Genomic DNA, 23,172 nt, shown 5'->3' on the forward strand with positions numbered 1-23,172 from the left:
CAACTCCTAACACCTACTAATTCTATCATTAGACCCACCTTAACAAGCCATTACCCCACCAATCTATCGAGAGTCTGGAAAAAGATAACCAAATTTGTTAGACTATCTACAAAGTAAGAGGCAACAGGCCCTTCGGGGAGTGACACAGGATGAACGAACGACGGCTCTGTAGCTCCAGAGCCTTTCTGTTTCCCTCCTGTCTAAATTCTGTTCTGAACAGATAAGGCTGTCAGATACTCGACTGCCTAACAACTGAGGTGCTACTGTATATTAGAAATTGAAATCTGCAGCTGCTGGACTTCAAATATGGAATTAAACCCCTGACACATCTACTTCCATGTAGAGTCAAGGCCACCACCTCGATTATCAGCGGGTACATGCTTATGAAAGGAAATGCTTTTCTTCATCTTATAAAGCAAAAGCAATACTTACCTTAAAACTTAATGTGCTAAAAAAATACAAAGAATACATTCCAAAGTCCAATATAATTTTTGAAAATATTATCAATGCCATTATTCCCTGGCTAAAAGTACCAATCTGTTAAAGACTTTAAAGCTGGGGTTTGAAAGTCATCTACAAAATTTTCCCCCACTGGGAATGATCTAAAACGAGGGTAAACTCAACTCAACAACATTAGAAAATATCCAAAGGCATATTTAGGTTTTCTAACTACCCAAGGTTATCTGAGGCATAAGGCAACAAACCCAACAGAGTTAGAGAAAGGCAAAGGCTGTTAGGTTGAGGTGCTTAGGAAGCAGGGCACGAGGGAAATGGAAACTAAACATGGTGGGAGGGAGGTGACAGTGGCTTCTCTGTACCCTTTTGTCATCCCAGGCAGGAATTAGGAGTTGACTACACAAATCAGTAAGAATATTGTGAACACTGACCTCTCTTCCTGGTAAAGAAACATGAACTTATCCTTGGCCCACAATTACGGGGACAAATGGAAGATGCTTCACGTCTTGCTGAATAAATGGGCAAAGGCTAAGAGCACTGAAGTAGAAACGTAACCTTGTAAAACCTACTAGATCTACCGTGTTCCTCTTGTTAGTTTCTCCTAAGGAGCTTGTGCAGAACGTCTCCCATCGCTCCCTGACTTCGTCTGGAAGATCTTCAGAGGGAGAAAAGGAAAAGAGCATTATCACTACAGTGACCTCCACACAGACAAATCAACACAAGAGTGCACCACCCACGCAGTTCATCAGAGGCAAACAGGCCCTATCAGCTGAGCACCTGACTCCTCGAGGAATGGAATTATAAAGCCTTGCACACTCTGAGCCCCGAGGACTTTCAGGAACCAGAACCAGCCCCACAACTGTCTATATTTGGTGCCAAGAGCCCTAAGCAGCTATGTGAATTTAACAAATTTTTAAAACTCTTTTGGTAAAAACTTAACTTGGAAAATATGAGTGTTTCCAACAAACTCTTCTGAGAAAGGTAACAGATCTTTAGGGTGGGGGGAAAGCTGTCTTTTTCCATGGTCATGCAAGTTTAAGAAACACTGCCAATGTCAGCTCCCACACACTTTCTAGAGACACTCTGACTGCATCTGGCCAATGTTCCATGGAACCCAGTTCGGCTTCTCAAATTGCTCAAAGATAAATGTTTCCTAAATGTCTGTGTCACTGGTCAATATGTGGATACATATGCAATAGTGAAATTCTACCTTCTAGAGAAATTTTCAAAGAAAAGATACACAAATACTCTTCTGAGAAAATGAACCATAGCTGTAATCTTGGAGGCCTTACTAGACTAAAGTTACCATCTGACAATTCTGGTTTAAACACATGTGTGTGCATCCTCGCACAGGTGCACACACACACCACCTGGCAAGCAACTTCCAGAAAACAAAGACTGATCTAGAAAACAATCATACACATGGCCATTTCTCCATGGTAAGAACATAAAGATAAACTGTGATGATCTGGCTTATACATCTCTCAAGAAGCAAAATTAGAGGTGGGAAAGCCCCAATTTTTCCACGACTGGGAAACAACTCGGCTTTTAGCGCACAATTGACAGACAACAGCCTCTTGAACATGCAAACATCCTCAAAAGATAAATAGAAGGATAGACTGGGAAATGATTTTCAGCCAGGTAACTCTGAACCAATGCTGTGCCACAGAAGATAAAGGTTTTTCACATTCAGAGTAAGTCACAGGACTCATAATCCTGCTGGCACAAAACCCCAGAGAGCATGGAGCTCTCCACGCTTTCGTTTTGGAGGAGATGGACTCATGGCCTGGGTGCCAGTGTAAAAGGCACCCACAGTTTCTTCCAAGTAACCCTGGCTGATTAAATTTAAATGCCAATATAGAAAGAGTCCTTTAGGAGCCAATATCCCTCATTTTAGTAATAGACATACTGAAAAAATGCTGATAAATGCTTTAATATCCCAGTTAAAGGAACTCAATCCAGAGGCTATAGAGAGGCCTTCAAAAGAAAAGAAAAAGCAGGAGTAATTATAGCTCAAGTGGCTCCACTGCCAGCCTGTGAGAACTTCAAGCTAGAAGGAATGATTCACTGAGCAATGCTCTTGGAGAACGAAAGTGGATAGCTCCAGCATGCTGAACTCAGCCGAGCCTGCCAATGCTTACTAAAAGGACTGCAGAAATAAGAACCGAGATTCAGCAAAGAACTACATTGTCAAGAACCTCATTCAAATTTCCAGATAATTTGGAAATATAAAGAAACGCCTAAAGAGCTATTAAAAAAACTACAAATATTTCCACTTTATCCTTAAATCCTTTCTCCAATCCAATAAAAATGTAATTAAAATTCCATGAATCACTTACCTTTGATAAGCTGCTGTACTAATGCACTGTTGGGGCCCTTGTCAGTACTATGCACGATACAGTTAGCTATCCTCGTCAGGTGTCCCATGTAGCCATGCCGTCTTCCTCCCTCGGCCCTGACATGGGGGAAAAGACAAACATTCAGATTCCTGATAGGCTGGAGTGATGAAACAGCTTGCTAAACAAAGTGGATTTCAGCAATCATTCTAAAAACTGAGGCACTGAAGACAAGAATGGACAGAAAAGGAGGGTGCCAGGATATTACCAGGCCAGGGTGGAGGGGTGGCAGAAACTGTCCACTCAAAGATTGTATTCTAGCCTCACTCAACAGGACAAGGTTTATTCAAATATACAAACCAACCATTAATCTTCAATAACATATTATCAAAAAACAAACAGAAAAACCAAAAAAACCCAAACATTCATTGCTGTTCAATATTTCTGTGACTTTCTTTTGTATCTTTTTATGAAACTATTTTTCAGACTTTAAACAGACTGCAGGGAACTGACTTGAGAATTCTGCTAGTTCCTTTTGCTAAAAGGCATCGAATTTTAATCATATCAATCAATTAACAGATAATTATCTACTAATGGCATTTCTCAAGTCAAAATATTGGCTGATTTGAGGACTTGGCCTAGATGAGAGGTAGTCAGTTTGTACGTGGCCCATACGCCACTTGGAACACAGGTAAATAAATGATTCCTCATCCCTTTCCCCCACTTAGTGCCTCATCTTCCCAACTATGATCCGTCTTTACATTTAGACAAACGATTCACATCACCGTGATTTCTCTGCCTGACTATTTACACACTGTCAGGACTTTAAATTCTCTGAAACAAAAGACTTTTGACTGTAGATGGCAGGGAACAAACTGAAGAGATTTTTGTTTAAAGGGAGACTCTTTCAGGAGCCACTAAAAAAACCATATTAGGCTTGAAGGCAAATAAAATATTTGCTAATAATCTTAGAGGGTCTGGGGATAGCTAAGGGTCAGAAGGCAGAGGGGTGATTTCAATTGAGTTGCTAAGGCCTCTTTTAGTATCACAATAAGCTCCCAAGACCCAAGTGCTCCTTCTAGGCAACTTCTTAGTCAGACACTGCTGTGTTCCCTCAAGCCCACAGGTGGAAGCAAGGCCCATCTGCAAGTTTTTTGGCTCCGAGTTCCCAATGTTCTTTAGGCTTATGGTGCAAGGAAACATTAGAAAAGCTCTTTCAGGACCCTTCAAGATGGGGGGAATATTATTAGCCAGGCCTTCAAAGAATGGAGCCCATGGGGAGTAGAAGACACAGGACACCTCGGCACTGGCCAGTAGAGGAGGCAGAGAGAGGAAAGGGGATCAGCGAGGGCACAAAGGGGCTAAGATGGGGTCAGACACGTAACCACACAGCACCCCCAAAGGAGCTCCACTTGGAAGAACATACCTGAGGTCAACCAACACTAGCTCCTGGCCACACTCAAACTACACGCCACATTTCAAAGCCCTATCAGTGCTTAGTAAGCAATTTTTAAAAACCAAACCTCAGGAAATAAAGCTGACACCTCCCATGAGTTACCTAGCTCTCCTGGGGGCTGCAAGATAAGTCTTAACAGAGATGCAGAGCAAGAAAACTCCTGAGAAAGGTTCAACTATAAAGGAGCATGAGACAACTTTTTTAGGGTGATGGAAATGTTCCATGTCTTGATTGTGGTGGTTACATGACTGCATGCATTTTCTGGAATTCTTAGAGAGATATATACATTTTTATATATAAAAAGATGAATTTTACCTTATGAAAATTATTCTTCAGTAAATCTGACCTAAAGACAAACACAGGAAGTGTGCCTTGAGAGTGCTTCCCTATACCACCTGCTTCAGAATCTACGGGACGGCGTCAGAGCTCCCAGGGCAGTGGAGAGGACACCCGCTACAGACACACCACTAGGAAAAAGTCCCGGTAACAAAGCTACTTATATGGACCAACTAAGATTTCAAGTAATCTTGCCCATCAGCTAACGGAAATGTCCTGAAAACAAAATACTATGCAATTTCCCCCCTCTAGTTCCCTGCACGAAGCAACTCTTTTCTACACTGAGAACATGGAGTAACCAGGACACACACGCTAAATTAAATCATCATCAACGAGGACTTGACTTCACAACTCTTTTCATTCAACTCCACACTTTTCTCAAAAAAAAAAAAAAAGCCATTCAAAAAGAACCAGGAGGTTTCAAAGGCAGCACAGAGGCAGCGAGCACTCCCAACCCCTAGTTTCCCCTCAAGAGAGGTAAAAAGACAGGGAAACCCAGAAATAAATTATTAGAAAAATATCTGTTACAACTAAATCATCTGGAAGTCCCAACAAAACCATTTATAACTGTTAAGTGCCCTGTACAGTGTAATTATTTTCATTACTCCCTGTCTAGGGCAAGGAGGATATTTTCTTCAAATTAAAAATCAAACTGAATTCCTAACAGAAAAAGATTTACTTACTGTTTCTTCTCATTCATTTCCCAGGCGTCAAGTATTCGTTCTATTAACTGACATTTTTGAAAAAGCTGAATAAAAAGGAATATTCTAGTTAACATTTACATAAATGTCAAAGTGTCAAAATTTTAAAGTGAAATAGAACTCTAAGTTAAACAGAATAGTGATATGTATAACCCAGCAAGCTAAATATAGCTGTGAATTACTGGCTAAATCAAAAGCAATGTGATGATAAATTTACTCGAGGCCCTCAGAACACTACAGGGATTCAAGACAGACTCCAGACCTTCAGCAGTGCATCTGCTGAGAAACAACAATAATTCAAGTACCGCTACCAGTGAGCAGTTAAAGCAAAGCGAGGTTTTATCAGCCAGGAAAACTGGGCTCAGAAGTACAGAGCCTGACAAAATTAAAAAGGAATAAAGAAAATTATGCCCTGGCAGAAATTTAACTCAGAATCCACAGCAATACATGTACTTTTTAAATGTGAGCAACACTTACTTCTAGATGCACTAACATTATTGTATTCATATTAAAAATCAGTGTGGCTTGCCAAAATCCTACCAGCCAATGACAAGTGCTGGGGGCTGCATTACCAGTATGTGCAATGCCACTTTTATTCCAATGGCACTTGTCTTCCCCATCTACTTGGTTACTCCAGGCTAGCCTTTCCCAACTCCCAGGTGTGAGAGTAACCCGGTGTGAGCTAGAAAGTTTCATACAACCACAGAACTTTAGAGCAAGAAGAAATCTGAAGACTGACTTAGTAATAAAATCACTTCATATTTAACAAGACAAAACAGACGTCAGGAAGAGGCTCACTCAACACTGCACAGAACTCACTTCTCCCAACTTTCAGTAAAGTATTCAGCACCAGAAATTAACACTCTGGCATGCCAAACAATTGTTTAAATGTTTTCTGCAGTCTTTAAAATTTTATGTTTCTTTTAAACTCCAAAATTTCTAAATCTTCACATTTATTAATTTTACCAAATAAGCAGGCCACCTAGATTTTTTTCTTAAAAATTCATCTAATGGTTATTTGTCTAGGATTTGATTTATAGAATCATGGGTTAAAACAGCAATGAAAACATGACAGTTAAATATATATATATATATATTTTCTTATATATATATTTATATTTATTTATTTATTTACTTACTCTTTTATTTATTTATGAGGAAGATCAGCCCTGAGCTAACATCCATGCCAATCCTCCTCTTTTTGCTGAGGAAGACTGGCCCTGGGCTAACATCTGTGCCCATCTTCCTCCGCTTTATATGGGACACTGCCATAGCATGGCCTGACAAGCAGTGCATCGGTGCGCGCCCGGGATCCGAACCCTAGGCCGCCAGCAGCTGAGCGTGCGCACTTAACCACTATGCCACAGGGCCTGGCCCGACAGTTAAATATTTAGACCCTGAAATTTAACCTCATGCCCTTAAACTTCAATTCATTTCACACTTAAGTGGAAAAATGCTATAATCAGGAGTGGCAGAAAAAAAGACACCAAGTAAGCTTACATGTTTCAATAACAAATTGTCACCAGTGGAGTCTTGATCAGTAATTGTGCTATTTTCTGTGTTTTCAAAAGGACTTGCAAGAATCAGTGCAATACAAATTTCCACTTGTGTATGTAAAAAGTTATTCCATGTATATTTGAAGAACATGTCCTACAAACAAAACAAAACAGAGCTTTCTTTTATTCAGTTACTTCAATGTTTAAGCCACTACCTTAATTCATTTACTGAACAGTGATTTAATAAAGTAAAAATAACATGTTCTTAGTTCAATAGGACTAATTAAAAGGAACACAAGTTTAACTTAAAGGGGGTTTGAAATACTGCTTCATAGACTAAATGCATGGTATCTGCTCCTTCAACATGCCAGAATTTGCATGGAACCAGTAGAGACCAACAATAAACACGTGACGAAAAGACAACAGTATGCTTCTCAAAGAGAAAGGGAGTATCTTCTTATGTTTTCAAAGAAACTAATACAGACACTAAGTTCAGTAAATTTCCAATAATTTTCAAAGATATTTATGAGAATTTCATTTTGATTCAACAAATATTTAAGGATGGCTTTTGTGCAGGGCACGATGCTAGGTGCAATGTGAGAGACAAAGATAGACAAAAATATGGTCTCGAGATGCTCACTCGAAACTCATAGAACTATCAGCAAATGGAGCAAAACAAGAGAGGTATGAGAGGCAGCGACGTGTGGATCTCCTGGAAGTACAAGGGTTTTCCAGATTATCTAAAAAGGTAATAGTATCACAAAAAGGAAATACAATTCCTAAAAGCATGAAATGCACAGTTAAAGTATGTATTCAGGACATCACTGGGTCTGGTTATGTAATCTCAAAATGAAATAGTAATGATTAATGACCCATTCAGGAGTTTTATCAAATTTGTTATCACTTAAAAGTAGCTCTAAAGCAATGAATTAACAATAGTTGTACTTATTATTAGTAAGATTCAAGTCTAGTAATTGCTGACTTCAGGGAGACTCCCAGAGGCAAGAGAAGAAAGTTATATTTCTGGAGTTTTATAGACCAGTCAGAGGGCAGGGCAAAAACTATGTCTCCAGAGGACAACAGTTACACTACCAAAGATACTGTAATCCTTCAACATTTCATCTTTCTCCAAAATATTCCTGCTCTCTATGCTCTACACTGATATGACATTTAACCCAAAGCTGAAATATAACCAAAAATATCTCAGTGACACTAGAAAGCATAATGGTATGGTTGATAAAGCATGCATGAGTTTGAAATTGGACGTGAATTCAAATCTTGGCTCCACCACTTACTAGCCATGGAATGTATCCCCTCTCTAGGCATGATCTGAAAAACAGATACTCTCTCTCACACAGAGTTTTTATACTCAGGACCCCACGAGAAATGTATATAAAGTGCACATTACAATGCCTTTCATGTAGTGAGCAAATACCAGACCCCAAATGTACGGTGTGACCAGATGTCATGTGAAACCTGCTAAGTGTCAACCGTCGTGCCTTCTGCGCTGTGGAGCGGTAGGACAGACAGAGCAAGCACGGGCACCAGAGCTGGGCCTGTGGATACTAAGCACAAACCCTGGAACTCAGGGTCAGGAAGTCCAGATAATCCTGGGCTCTTCCTTTTCCCTTCCATTGACAAGCAGACTAACAGCTGTTTCAAGGAAGAATTTAGACTCAAATGAAAAGACCACACACTGTCTTAGATACATTACATAGATATATCTCAGTGGAAAGAAGATAAAGGCTTGTCTCTCTGTTTATTATGAAGAGAAAAGAAGGCTGCAACCAGCAGTCATTTATTTCTAATACAATCCCCTGGAGAGGGAGACTAGACTCACTTTATCGTCTACGCGAGACTGAGCTTCTTGAGGAAAAGTCTATGTCTTAATCATGTTTGAAATTCTCTAATATAATTCTTTACACACGGCAACAATAACTAACTACTGAAAAATTTAAAGCATTCGAAATTCATGATCAGTTCAAGGCAAAAACTATATAAAAGACCATTTCTGCTCAGACCAAGAAAAGCAATTGACACATGCGGTAAATTTGTGACAGCGTAACTTGAGTTATATATCCATAAAATAGCAAAAGAAAATTAAAACGTCTTTCGAGGGAAATCTTACCAATATGACCCCAATGCTATTCAGCTCCATTAGCTCCCCGTTGATACTGCTGGTATTTGTTTGAAGGAGGCTGGATATCAACCGAATCACATTCAACCGGGTATTCCCCACAGGAGGGTCCAGCACACCCCACGTAGTCTTCATGACGCTTTTCTGAGGAAGAGAAAGCTTCCCAATTAAATCCAGTTAGGTAAACAAACAAAAAGGTGCAGAGGTGTATACTAAGATGGAACACTAGGTGAGCTAGCCCTGCAAATAATCTGGCCTGAATCCTACACCTGAAGGAAAACGCAAAGCTGCTATTGACGTCTTTAAGATATGATGAAATAACCAAGAGGAGAAAAAAATCAAGTAATTTCCCTGGACTACTGCTTTTATAAGAAATCCAGCATCCCCCTGCTTCAACATTCCAAACTGCCATCGGAAGAAAGCAGAAAGCTACAGAAGTCCATGAAAAAAAAGTGCAATATTCCAAACCTGTCCAGAGATCAAAGAAACTAAGAGAAGTTACACGTGATTTTGGAACACAGTCCTCGACCTTTGCCAAATCTGTGACGAAAATGCAAAAAGCTCAGAAGTTGCCTCTGGATCACAACCCTGAAACAGGATCAACCTCAAACCTGTTCTTGTCCAAAAAAGGAGGTCTCTATACTTTGAAATCACGGAAGACAGACAGAGAACATTTCAGAATTTCAAAAGTTTGACAGGAAAGGTGACGAATTATAACCTGGCGGTGAGACTGCCCTTTCTCAATGTCCCCATCCACGTCAGCACCCTCACTCCCTCCTGCTCCTTGAGGCTTCATGGAATTGTAAGGCTCACAGTTTTACTCCAACCCTAAGACAGCTCTAATTAACAAACATTTTAAAAAGCTTCATGGGTCTTACTCACACCACCACACTGTATAGTAAAAGCAGGTACAAACTGAATCACTGGCTCCTAGCAGTAAAAGAGAGGAAGTCCAAACAAGACACTGCCTTACTTTTGAATCAGGGCCAAGAATATACGTGTGAGAATCCACATTAGATGCTGCTTTTTTTTGTCCACCTAGAAAGATGACAAGTAGGACATCTAGGACACAGGCCAGGGGCACTCATCACACACCCTCCTCTCTCAGATCCTTCTCCCTCCTCCAGACTCCACTTGTGATGTTCTCTCCTCTTCTCCTAAATAAATCCTTTCTTTTTCTTTCCTTACTCTCTTCCTCGGTCTGGCTTGAAGGACCAACAGAGGCACTTTGCCTGAGGGTGAACACCCAACACTCTGGTCCACATCCAACACAGGCTGAACGTAGATAAGACAACATGGCAGAGGTGGGACCGCTGCTTGATCACTGGTAGCATCAGTCATCTGAAGAGACAATCTGGAAGCTGAACTAGACTGCCGTGGTAATGGACATACATTATTCTATTCTCCCCCTCCACAAAATAGTTAAACAAACAGAAAACATCTATTTCAGAGAGGAGAAACTAGTACATTCAAGTCCCAATAATGCACTCAGTAGATGCCACAGAGATACGCACAATGGCTAGGACTGGATCCAATGAGAGAGGGCAGAAGGAAAAAGGAAAGGGTAAGAACTGGTGCTGGCAGCAGAACTCTCAAGGAACTGTCTTCCACCTACAGATTCCAAAAGGAAGAGCCTCTTACCCTAATCTAAATCTCTGCACCAGTCCGAGGGGCGTGGGGGGCAGCGGAAGAACACCATGTATGGACTGTGGGTACCCCTCTTTTGTAGGTCTTCACTGTCTGTTGTCTGGGCTTTCAGTGGCCTGCCTGAGTAAACAGTCATTTTTAGATTAGCACATGGATGCTCCCTACAGAAAAACTAACACTCCAAGTCACATTCAACCGACTATTTCTTAAATATGGTATCTGTCCATCAGGCTGTTACACTGCTCCAACTCTGAATAAGACGATTCCATTTCAAAGATCAGTTCCTAAAAGATTAACTTTACCTCAAAGATGTGAAAGTAACAGGCTATGAGAAGAAAACTGTTTATTTCATTGGCATATAAGCACCCAGAATTTATAGAAACATAGAATAAAAAGCTGAGTTTCCTAAGCAGATAAAAATTTGTCTAATTTTTATTCTACCCCATTCATCAATTTAGACACTATATATAGATAAAAGGCAATTAAAAACTAGCTCAAAAGCAATAAAAACAATTGGCGGTGTACCTTTTAACGTATTTTGTACAAGCTGGTCACAGCCAGTTCTATTACTCACAAGGTTCATATACTTTCTAACAACTATTTAAATCAAATTACTGAGCTGGCCAGCTATGCTCAAGACAGCTGCCCTACCTTGGGCGGCTCAAGGAGGAGTTCATGAAAAGATCCAAGTCTTCCTCGGATGGCTTCTAGAACACTCTTGTTGACCGAACAAGCTGAATGACTCATGCCTGGTGGGCAGATCTCTATATGGCCTTCAAATCTTGAAACAAAACAAGTTAATTTTACTTATTATAATTTCAAAACAAATCATTCAAGATGTCCCACGTCCGCATGTAGATATATACATAATAGCTATATAAATGTATCATAATTATATCAACATTTCTGGAGGGCTAGGAAGAGGGTACAATAAAACCTCAATGAGGACCAGTCAATGACCTGGAATCCAAAGGCCTGTAGTGTCAGGTAAGAAATTCTCCTCGATTTCTTCCCATGCTCCTAACGCTTCTAACTTCTTATACCTCTTATACTAATAGCAGGTCTCTGGGTCTTACACCTATTATACTAATAGCAGGTCTCTAACCAGAACATTTGGGAAGCAAAAGGAGACCTGATCCCTGAATTAGAGCGTACCATACTTCCTGCCATTCGGGATGTTAATAATAAACAGGCCTGTATTTGTTCCATACAGTTTTTCTTGGTTAATCAACACTGTTTCCTATTTAAAAGGCCGAAATTACTCTTTAACATTAGTGCTCAATATACACTTATCATATCCCACTCCTTACAGGAAAACAATTAAGGGTGGAAAAAGACTCCCAAATCTCAATCGCTGTGAGTACATGGGCAAAAGGGTTCTCAAAGTGGGGGGAGGAAGGACCTCAGGGTGGAGCACTCTAATAATGTGGGTATGCAGTTCAAGTTAAAAGATATACCTGAGAGGGGAGCGTCCGCTCGCCATTAGGCAAGTTGGTGGTTAACAATGCACTGCTGGAGAGAGACTGTCTGAGCCCATCCTGGCTCTTCACATGCCAGTTATCTGTGCTGATATGGAAAATGGGAATCACTCTAGAAGGTCTCTCCCAGGACTGCTCTGAGGAGCACGCTAACGCAGACAAAGGGCTGAGAACACAGCCTGGCCTATAGCTAACACCCAGAGAGTGACTGTTATGATTGTTACTTGAAGATATTCCACACATGCAAGTGATTTATACCCCTAAGAGCTATATGGAACAGCATTCAGAAACTCAATTACTGGAAAAAGGGGAAGGGGAAAAGCCTTTGCTTTGACTACAGTGCTTTCTAATGTGTAGGGGGTTTTAATAATTTATGCGACCAAACATAGCTTTCTTCATTATAGTTTCTGTCCAAGGAGTCAGGCCAGAAAGTTCTTTACAATCCCATAATTCTATGAGTATTTGCATACTCTTCCTCTAGTATTTTTAATTTAATTCATCTGGAATTTATTTTTATGTAAAACAGGTATAGACATAATATTTTTTCCCAAGTGATGAGTCACTTTCGAAGCCACATTTATAGAACAATCTGCCTTTCCCCACTAATGTGAAAACCACACAAAACCACATACTAAAATTCCTTAATCATTCATATAAATTTTGTTTATCTGTTCACCTAATAAATATTTAGTGAGCATCAAATTATGTACCAGCCCTGACTGAGGTACTACAGTCAGTATCCATGGGGTTTAACAAGACTTACGTTGGTATCACACTGCCATATTTATTATAACAATGATGCATTGTAATATGCAGGAGGCAACTTAATCACTGGTCTTGCCCAAAAGTTCTTGGCTAGTCTCACATTTTTATTCTTCCAAAAATACATAAGAATTCACCAAATCCAAAACAAAAACCATGTTGACATTACAAGTCAAGCCTTATTAAATTTAGAACTTAGATTTGGAAAGGCACAAGAAGTGACAGATGTTTTCTGTATCAGCAGTCCACTCCCTTTTATTGCTGAACAGCAACCTACTGTACAGACATACCACATCTTCTTTATCCATTCACCAGTTAAAGGACACTTCAATTGTTTACAGTTTGGGGTGACTATGAATAAAAATGACATCAACATTCACTTATTTTATTAAGTTTTTATGTGACAGTTTTTATTTCACTCGGGTAAATATCTAAGAGACTGCTGGATAACACAATAAATATCTGTTTACCTTCATCAGAAGCTGGCAAATGTTTTTAGAAAGTGGCTATATGGCTTTACACTCCCAACAGTGGCGTGTGAGACTGCCAGCTGCTCCTCATGGTCACCAGCACTGGGAGCTGTCTACTCTGTCTGTTTAGTTTAGCTGTGTAGAGGGCTGAACGTGGCCTCCCAAAAAGATACATCCACACTCTCATCCGCAGAGCTTGTGACTGTTACCCTATTTGAAGATGTAATTAACTAAGGATCTTGAGATGAGGAGATTATCCTGGATTATCCAGCTCGACCCTAAATGCCATCGTAAGCGTCCTTATAAGGGAGGGAAGACACAGCAGAGAAGGCGATGTGCAGATGAAGCAGCGAGAGAGGTGGCCACAAGCCAAGGAATGCCAAGAGCCACCAGAAGCTGGAAGAGGCAAAGACTGCATCTCCCCTGGTGCCGCTGGAGAGTGCAGCACTGCTGTCACCTGGATCTTGGACTTCTGGCATTCAGACTGTGCAAGAATAAATTTCTATGGTTTTACGTCACAGAGTTTGTGGTAACTTGTTATAGCAGCCACAGGAAACAAATACTAGTTGTTCAAAAGATGAGCAGTGGTATCTCAACGTGGTTTTAACTTGAATTTCACTAATGACAAATGATGGTGGCCATGTTTTCATGTATTTATTTGAGATACATATATATGTGTGTGTGTATATATATATACACACATTTTATTAAGTGTCTGCTCAAATAGTTTAATCTTCTTAAAAACTGGATTGTTTTTCTTATTATTAGGTTTTGAGTGTTCTTTATATATCTGGATATCCTTTCTCAGACATGTGATTTGAAACTACTTCCTGGCAGTCTGTGGCTTGCCTTTTCATTTTCTTAACAGTCTTTCAAAGAACAAAATTTAAAACTTGAATGTAGGAATGTAGTCTGAGTTGTCAACTTCTCTTTTATGGACTGGGCTTTGGTGACGTACCTAAGAAATGTCTGCCTAATCGTAGGCCACAGATTTTCTCCTAGATTTTTTTTTTTTTTCTTGCTGAGGAGGACTAGCCCTGAACTAACATCCGCTGCCAATCCTCCCCTTTTTTCTTGAGGCAGACTGGCCCCGGCTAACATCGTGCCCATCTTCCTCTACTTTATATGGGACGCCGCCACAGCATGGCTTGACAAGCGGTGCATCAGTGCGCGCCGGGGATCCAAGCCTGCGAACCCCGAGCCGCCGCAGCAGAGCTCGCACACTTAACCACTGCGCCAGCAAGCCAGCCCCTCTCCTAGAACTTCTATAGTTTTGGGATTTACAGTTAGTTCTACAATCCATTTCAAGTAAATTTCTGCATAATGTGTGAGGAACATATCAAGGTCTAATTTTTTGTAGATTAGTGTTCCAGCACCATTTGTTGACAAGGCTATCCTTTCTTCACTGAATTGCCTCCACACCCCTGTCAAAAACCAACTGACCATTTATGTGTGGGTCTACTTCTGGACTCTACTATCTATTCCAGTAACCTATATGTCTATCCTTTCTCTAATACCAACTGTCCTGATTACTGTAGCTTTAAATTAGACAGTGTTAGTACTCCAATTTTGTTTTTCTCTTTCAAAATTGTTTTGGCTATTATATTTGAATTTCCATGTAAGTTTTAGAATTAAGCTTGATTTCCACAAAAAATCCTACTTGGATTTTAACTGAAATTATATTGAATCTCCAGATTAGTTTGGGGGGAACTGACATCTCAACAATATTGAGTCTTCTAATCCATGAACATGGTATCTCTCTCCATTTATTTAGGTCGTCTTTGATTTTATCAGAATTCAACAGTTTTCAGCACTAAATCTTGTATAGATTTTATTAGATTTACATCTAAGTATTTCCTTTTTTGTGTGCTATAGTAAATGGTACTTTATAAAAATTCCAAATTCCAAGTATTCATTGCTAGTATAAAGAAATGCAGTTAGTTTTTTTTTAATATTGACCTTACATCCTGCAATCTTGTTAAACTTACTTGTTAGTTCTACGAGTTTTTTGTACATTCTTTAGGATTTTCTATGAAGACAATTCTGATATCTGTGAACAGATTTAATGCTATTCTTCCTTTCCAATCTGGATGCCTTTTCTTTCTTTCCTGCCCTACTGCATTAATGGGCTAGGACCTCCAGATTGAGGGTGAACAGACTGGTGATAGTGAATATTCTTGCCATGTTCCCTAATTTTAGGGGATATCATTTCAGTGATCATGTGAGCTATGGGTATTTCTTTCTTTTTTCTTTTTTTTTGTGAGGAGGACTAGCCCTGAGCTAACATCCAACACCAATTCTCCTCTTTTTTGCTGAGGAAGATTGGCCCTGGGCTAACATCCATGCCCATCTTCCTCTACTTTACATGGGACGCCACCACAGCATGGCTTGACAGGCAGTGCGCCAGTCTACACCTGGGATCCGAACCTGCGAACCCCGGGCCGCTGAAGCAGAGCACCCACACTTAACCGCTGCGCCACGGGGCCAGCCTGTTTTTTTCTTTTTAAAGAGAGCTTTATCAGTTTCCGAGTTCCTTTCTATTACTAATTTGCTGAGAGATTTTATTATAAATAAATTTAATGAAGTGACCACATGGTTTTTCTTCTTTTGTCTGCTGATATGAGTTACACTGATTTTTATTTTAAGACTATTTTTACAGAGTTGTTTTAAGTTCACAGCAAAAAGGAGAGGAAGGTACAGAGATTGCCCATATACCCACTGCCCCCACACATACATAGCCTCCCCCATTATCAACATTCCCCACTAGAGTGGTACATTTGTTACAATCCCTGAATCTACACTGATGCATCATAATCACCCAAAGTCTATAGTTTACACTATGGTTCACTTTTGCTGTTGTACATTCTACGGGTTTTGACAAATGTATAACGACATGTATCCTTCATTATGGTATCATATGGATTATTTTCACTGCCCTAAAAGTCATCTGTGCTCTGCCTATTCATCCCACCCACCCACCACTATCTTTTTACTGTCTCCATAGTTTTCCCTTTTCCAGAATGTCATATAGTTGGAATCATACAATACATGGCCTTTTCAGACTGGCTTCTTTCACTTAGCAACATGCATTTGCGTTTCCTCTACGTCTTTTCACGACTTGCTAGCTGATTCTGTTTAGCGCTGAGTAATATTTCATTGTCTGGATATATCAGTTTATTTATCCACTCACCTGCTGAAGAACATGTTGGCTGTTTCCAAGTTCTGGCAAGTATGAATAAAACTGCTACAAACATCCATCTGCAGCTTTGTGTGTGGACATAAGTTTTCACCTCCTTTGGGTAAATACCAGGGAGCACAATTGTTGGATTGTATGGAAAGAGTATGTTTAGTTTTGTAAGAAACTGCCAAACCATTTCCAAAGTGGCTGTACCATTTTGCATTCCCCCCAGCAATGAATGAGAGTTCCTGCTGCTTGACAATCTCACCAGCATTTGGTACTGTCAGTGTTCATTTCTGAAAGATGAATGCCCCTTGCATTCCCAAGATAAACCATACTTGGTCATGATATATTACTCTTTCAATAAATCGCTGGACTTAATTTGCTAATATTTTCTGGAGGACTTTTGCAGCTCAGCTCTTGTGGAATCTTGTTATGTAGTTTTCTTTCCTACAATATTTTTGTATAGTTTCAAAGTAATGCTGGCCTCATAAAATGACTTGGAAAGCATTCTCTTCTATATTTTGGGAGAGCCCTTACATCTTTGGTAGAACTCACCAATGAAGCTAATCTGGGCTGAGAGTTTTCTTTGTTGGAAGCTTTTAAATATGAATTAAATTTCTTCAATGGATGTAAAACTGTTCATGCTATCTATTTTTTTTTTGGAGTAAGCTTTGGTAGTTCTAGTCCTTTAAGGAAGTTGTCCTTCCTTAAACTGCTACAAACTAAACTGCTGAAATTGTTTAATGAGTTGTTTGTAGTATACTTTTATTATTCTTTTAATGCCTGTAGGGAATGTAGTTATGTCCCCTCTTTCATTCCCATTATTTATACTTTGTCTTTTCTACTTTTTTCTTAGCCATTCTGGCTAGAGATTTATTAACTTTATTAATCTTTTCAAAGAAACAGCTTTTAGTTTCATTGATTTTCTGTATTGTTTTTCTCTTCTCAATCTCTTTGATATCTGCTCTTAATTTTAATATTTCTTTCTGCTTGCTTTGCATTTAATTTGCTCTTCTTTTACTAGTTTCTTAAGGTGGGAGCTTAGATCACTGACACAAGCCTTTTTTTTTCCTTTCTAATATAAACATTTAATGCTATAAGTTTCCCTCTACTGTGTTTACTATATTCCACAAATTTTGACTCATTGTTTCCTTTATCATTTCAAAATATTTTCTCATTTCTCCTGTTAGTTCCTCTTTGACTCTTGGAGTTACTTAGATTGTGTTGTTTCATTTCCAAACATTTGGGGATATTCCAGAAATCTTTTTTATTGATTTCTAGTTTAAACCCATTATGGTCTGAAGACATACTTTGTATGATTTTTTATTATTTTAATTTGTTAAGGTTTGTTTTATGGCTGATACTCTGGTCTATCTTGGTAAAAGTTCCATGTGCACTTGAAAAAAAAGTATATTCTGCTGTTGCTAGGGGGAAGGTTCTGCAAGTGTCAATTAGATCAAGTGGATTGCTAATGTTAAGTATTCTTATTCCCACTGATTTTCTGTCTAACTGTTATGTCTATTCCTATTACACAAAAATTGCAAAGAGAATACAGAGAATTCCCATACACCCATGCCCAGTTTCCCCTATTATTAACATCTTACATTAGTATAATACATTTGTCACAATTAATGAACCAATATTAATACGTAAAATCCATACTTTATTCAGATCTCCTTAGTTTTTACCTAAAGTCCTTTCCCCATTCCAGAAGCCCATTCAAGACACCACATTATATTTAGTGTCATGTCTCCTTAGCCTCCTCTTGGCTGTGATAGTTACTCAGATTTTAACGGTCAGGTATTTTGCAGAATGCTCCTCAATTGAGCTTTATCTTATGTCTTCCTCACGATCACGGGTCTTTGAGAGGAAGACGACACAGGTAAAATGCCTTTTTATCACATCGTATCAAGGGTACATACTAGCAACACAACTTATCACTGGCTGTTGACCTTGATCATCTGAGGAAGTGTTTGTCAGCGTTCTCTGTCAAACCTGACAGAGTTTTATTCTCTCTTTCCATACTGTACTCTTTGGAAGGAAGTCATGATGTGCACGATGCACTTAAAGAGTGGGGAGTTTTGTTCTTCCTCCTTGAGGAGGGAGCATCGACATGAACTATTTGGAATTCTTCTGCATGAGAGCTGTCTCTTCTCCCCATTTATTCAATCATTTACTTACATCAGTATGGACTTAAGGAAATTTTATACTTTGGGTTATAATATAATACTGCTTTACTTTATTGTGCAGATTATTCCAGCTTTGGCCAACGGGGGCTCTTTCAGTTGGCTCCTGTGTCCCTCTAACATATCCCCTTATTGTGGGCTGTAACTGTCTTTTTGGTTTGACTCTTCATATTTCAGTATGGGTAATTTCTAACGTCCTACACTGATTCTTTCCTCAGCTATGTCAAAGTTTACCAATAAGCCCAAAGGCATTCTTCATTTCTGTTGTTTTTCGTTTCTAGCATTTCCATATGATCTTCCAGCTCTCTGCTAAATTCTCCATCTGGTCACATATTGTCCACCTTTTCCACAAGCCTTTAACAGATTAATCACAGTTATTTTAAATTCCCTGTCAGATAATTTCAACATTTTTAAGTCTAGTTCTTTTTTTTTTTTTTTTGGTGAGGAGGACCAGCCCTGAGCTAACATCCGATGCCAATCCTCCTCTTTTTGCTGAGGAAGACTGGCCCTGGGCTAACATCTGTGCCCATCTTCCTCCACTTTATGTGGGACGCTGCCACAGCATAGCTTAACAAGCGGTGCGTCGGTGCGTGCCCGGGATCCGAACCTGCGAACCCTGGGCCGCCGCAGCAGAATGCGCGCACTTAACTGCTTGCGCCACCGGGCTGGCCCCCGAGTCTAGTTCTACTGATGGCTTTTTCTCTTCAGAGTTTGTTGGGGGTCTTTTTATCTTGCTTCTTTGTCTTGTGATTTTTGGTTGAAAGGTGGACATCCTGTATAGGAAAGCAGAAACTGATGTAAACAGTATCTCTGTCTGGAACAGACATGTCCCTTTTTTCTAGGTGTTTAGTGCGGGGTGTGAATCAACCTCTATCAGTTGGCATATGAGCTAGGTTGGGTTTTGTTGTTGCTATGACATTTCCCTCAGTGTGCTAGACTTCAAATTCATCTCAAGTTACTTTGTATTTACAGTTAGGGCTGGGTTGCCAAGTTTTTCTCGATGTCTGCTCCACCCTTAGCTAAAGTTCTTCCTTTTAAGCTTGCTCCTGTGCCTGGAGAGTCTCCTTTCCACACTAGCGTTTCCTCCATCCACAGACTGCTGCTGTTACTGGTCGCTTGGAGGCCTGGAGAGGGGTACTCGGAGAGGGATGAGTGGGGAGAAATGCTCTGTTGTTCTGGTTCAGCCTGAGTCTCCAGCAGCCGAAGTGTCCCTGGGTCTCAGGGGTCGGTCCTTTTCAGTGATCCTGCCCTTAGCTCAGCAGTAGGGGAACTCTAACAGTCTGGGCCCAGAACATGTCCCTGCCTCTCCCACAGGATAGTGTTTTTTATGGCCCCTTGCTCCCACTGCAAATGGTCTCCACCTATGCCTTTAGGGTTACAGGGTTTGCTACTCTTTCCTCAGTGGCTTAAGAGTTTTACTCAGTAGCAGCAAGAATGGAGAAGGACCCCGGCGGGGAATCATGCATTTCCCCCAAAGACTGCTGCTTCATGTCCTCAGGCCTATTCTGCAAGGGAAGCTTTCTCTGGTCTCTCGCCCTACCACCAGTTATTTTCTGAGAAGGGCTTGCAGGTGTGTGCAAATTACCCTTGTGTCTATGATTCTCAGGGTTTCTTTGCTGTCCTGGCCCCTAAGGTGAGGGTCATAACCTACTATTTTTCTACATTTATAAAAAACATATCCCGAACTATAATTTTATAAAGATGAAAAAATATAATATTTTCAAGATGAAAAAACAAACTGCATATAAAAGTACCCCAGTTCCTCAGTATAAGATAAAAACTAGGGCCGGCCCTGTGGCTTGGTGGTTAAGTGCGCGCGCTCTGATGCTGGTGGCCCGGGTTCGGATCCCGGGTGCGCACCGAGGCACCGCTTCTCTGTCCATCCTGAGGCCGAGTCCCACATGCAGCAACTAGAAGGATGTGCAGCTATGACATACAACTATCTACTGGGGCGTTGGGGGGGAAAATAAATAAAATAAAATCTTTAAAAAAAAAAAAAAAAAAAAGATAAAAACTAATATGCACTAACTTACCCCTTCTCCTTATTTATTGAGTTTTGTTAAAAAATGATCTGGAATTTATTCTGGTTTTTCAATATTTGACTTTTTAATTATTCATTCTTAACATTTAACTTTTACAGTCATATTAATTTTCACATCTCTATCCATTTCATTTATCATCACTTTTACCAATATATTTCCTCATCTGAAGTTCTTTATTCTAACTTATTTTCTGTTTGGCTTTGGTAAAGTCCATCTTCAAGTAATTTACCCCAGAAACAGAACACAGATGCAACACTGAGGTCTCGTATGCTTGAAAATGTCTCTTTTGCCCTCACACATCAACAACAGTATTGCAGGGTCACAACCCGGCCCTGTTTTTCAGTATTTATTTAGCTTTACAAATGAGATGTCTGGCAATCTGATTTGCTTTGCAGTTAACCCATTTTTTCCCATCTAGATACTTTTAAGATTTACCCTTTATCCATGGGATTCAGAAATCTTAGCAGGATAAGCCTAAGATCTGGGCCCTTCCCTTTTAAAGTTAATCTTGCTTAGTATTTGCTAAACCTTTCTGGTCTTCAGGCAAGCTCCTTCTGGTCAGAAATTTCCTTCTATCATTTCTTTTTTTTATATCTTCTCTGTTTGTTCTAAGTTGTGCAACTGTGTGTTTTTTTTTCCTCTTCCATACACAAAAACGTATCCTTTTCCTCAGATTTATTCCTTTCTCAAGTCAGGGTAGCTGGTATGTACCTCACAGCATCACTTCATGTGCTTTTAAACCATTTTAGGAGATGGTGCAATTGCCCCGCAGTGTGACTACAAGATGACAGTCCTGAACCACTTGATTAATATGTTATTGGTGACATAATTTAAAATATGATTTACCAGGGAAGACACAGACACAATCCCCAAATTACAACATACTTGAACAGTGCGGCCACGCTGCCCTTCCATTATCACTAACCAAAGATGAAACAAACCAGGAATAGAAATCAGGAATTGGGGAAGCAGGGATTGGTAAGGTTGTGTTCACTATTTTGCTAGAAAACAAAATGACATCATTAAAAGTAAAACCAGAAACCTTGGATGGCCAAAGTTTTCATATGCTGACAGCAGACCTTTTCTGTCCTCCTCTTCATGCCCTCTGGTTTACTGGATAGATCCAACAGTGAGTAAGAAAATACAAACTATAATCTCTAAACCACACACTCCTGGAATGCTTACATATACACACCTCTTCAAATTCTCATGCTCCAGGAAACAACTAGAAAACTCTGAAAATTAATAAGTAAATTAGCATTGGACATAATCTGTAAAGAATAACATGACAAACATTAAATGGCCAGTCCAGGGGCACATACATGGGAAAAACACACTATATTTCTGATTCTGAAACAGCACAAATTTTTCCTTAAGGGATCAAGCCACCTGCCCATCCATTTTAAAACAGCCTCATAAACTGCACCGCCCTCACATGTGAAACCCTGAAAAAAACCATCTGAGGCCTCAAGTTAGCATGTGTAGGAAAGCATCACAAGACAGAGAGAGTCCCTGAATTGCCACTTGGAGGAAACCAGGAGGAACACCTACTTTCAATTTTCATAAGCAAGAAATAAGCTTCTCTTGTGTTTGAGCCATTATACACGTTTTTGGTTTGTTTATTGTAGCACTTATTATACAGTAGCATTTTCATAACTACTACAAAGACCCAAATGACTAGAATGCAAATACTGCCAATAAATAGCGTTCGCCAAACCAGATTTTTCAACTGCATCCCTACATATACATATCACATGCACATAAAGCTAACTTACAGTTTATACGGCAGAAAAAGATTCAGCACCTGAAATTCAAGGGCATGATATCGTAGCTTATCAACCAACAACCTAACTCTTAGCTTTTAAAAACTCCAGAAGCAAAACAAAATGGCTCATTTTAGAAGATAACGGGAAAACTTACGTTGGTCGTCGTGTCTCAAGTAAAGTGAGCAGTATCTGGATTGCACTGACTATGGCTGATTCATTTTTCTCCTTGTGGAAAATATTTGATAGAAGCTGCTCTATAATTTCTTGCCTAGGAAAACAAATTAATAGTCACATGCTAATTTAACATCATTTAACAACTTCAGAGAAAAAGATCATGTTACCAGTAAGATAAGTATTATACCAGTGTACTTGTTTTACTTAACAATATTTTATTTTTAATACATTTATTAAAGTCGGCAAGTGATCCGGTTTATTACAAATGTAACACTCCCATATATACATATCCCTACCCTCTCCTCTCAGCAAAATCATCTGGGCCTTGCTTGCCTTTGCCAATCTTGTTGACAGCCAACAAGTATTTCAAGACTGGAAGTCACCTCACTCAGACCACAGTGGTGCTGGTGCTAGTGGTGGCTGGGGGTGGTGATTAAGACTTAGAACTCTTAACCTCACAAAAGGAGAGGAATTTTTCAAAAAGGCTAATTAGAACCCATAAATGTTTTCCCACAAAAGCATTAACGTATAATTAACAAAGATCTAAA

The 23,172-nt window shown here is 39.7% G+C and overlaps 1 protein-coding gene across 8 annotated transcripts in view; it reads right to left on the reverse strand.

The window, feature by feature from the left end:
* Positions 1–23,172, reverse strand: part of PPP6R3 (protein phosphatase 6 regulatory subunit 3) — a 140,650-nt gene that overhangs the window by 38,946 nt on the left and 78,532 nt on the right. For all 8 annotated transcript variants that reach the window (XM_087422524.1, XM_087422523.1, XM_087422522.1 and 5 more), the window contains 7 exons: positions 22,605–22,718; positions 11,217–11,346; positions 8,910–9,062; positions 6,786–6,935; positions 5,268–5,332; positions 2,796–2,911; positions 1,026–1,111 (listed from right to left, as the gene is read on the reverse strand). In XM_087422524.1, coding sequence (XP_087278650.1) covers positions 1,026–1,111; positions 2,796–2,911; positions 5,268–5,332; positions 6,786–6,935; positions 8,910–9,062; positions 11,217–11,346; positions 22,605–22,718 — 814 coding nt within the window. The remainder of the gene's footprint in view (positions 1–1,025; positions 1,112–2,795; positions 2,912–5,267; positions 5,333–6,785; positions 6,936–8,909; positions 9,063–11,216; positions 11,347–22,604; positions 22,719–23,172) is intronic.

This window comes from Ceratotherium simum, chromosome 34 (genome assembly GCF_057802395.1).
Source record: "Ceratotherium simum simum isolate JZ-2026a chromosome 34, ASM5780239v1, whole genome shotgun sequence".
Taxonomy (NCBI): Eukaryota; Metazoa; Chordata; class Mammalia; order Perissodactyla; family Rhinocerotidae; genus Ceratotherium; species Ceratotherium simum.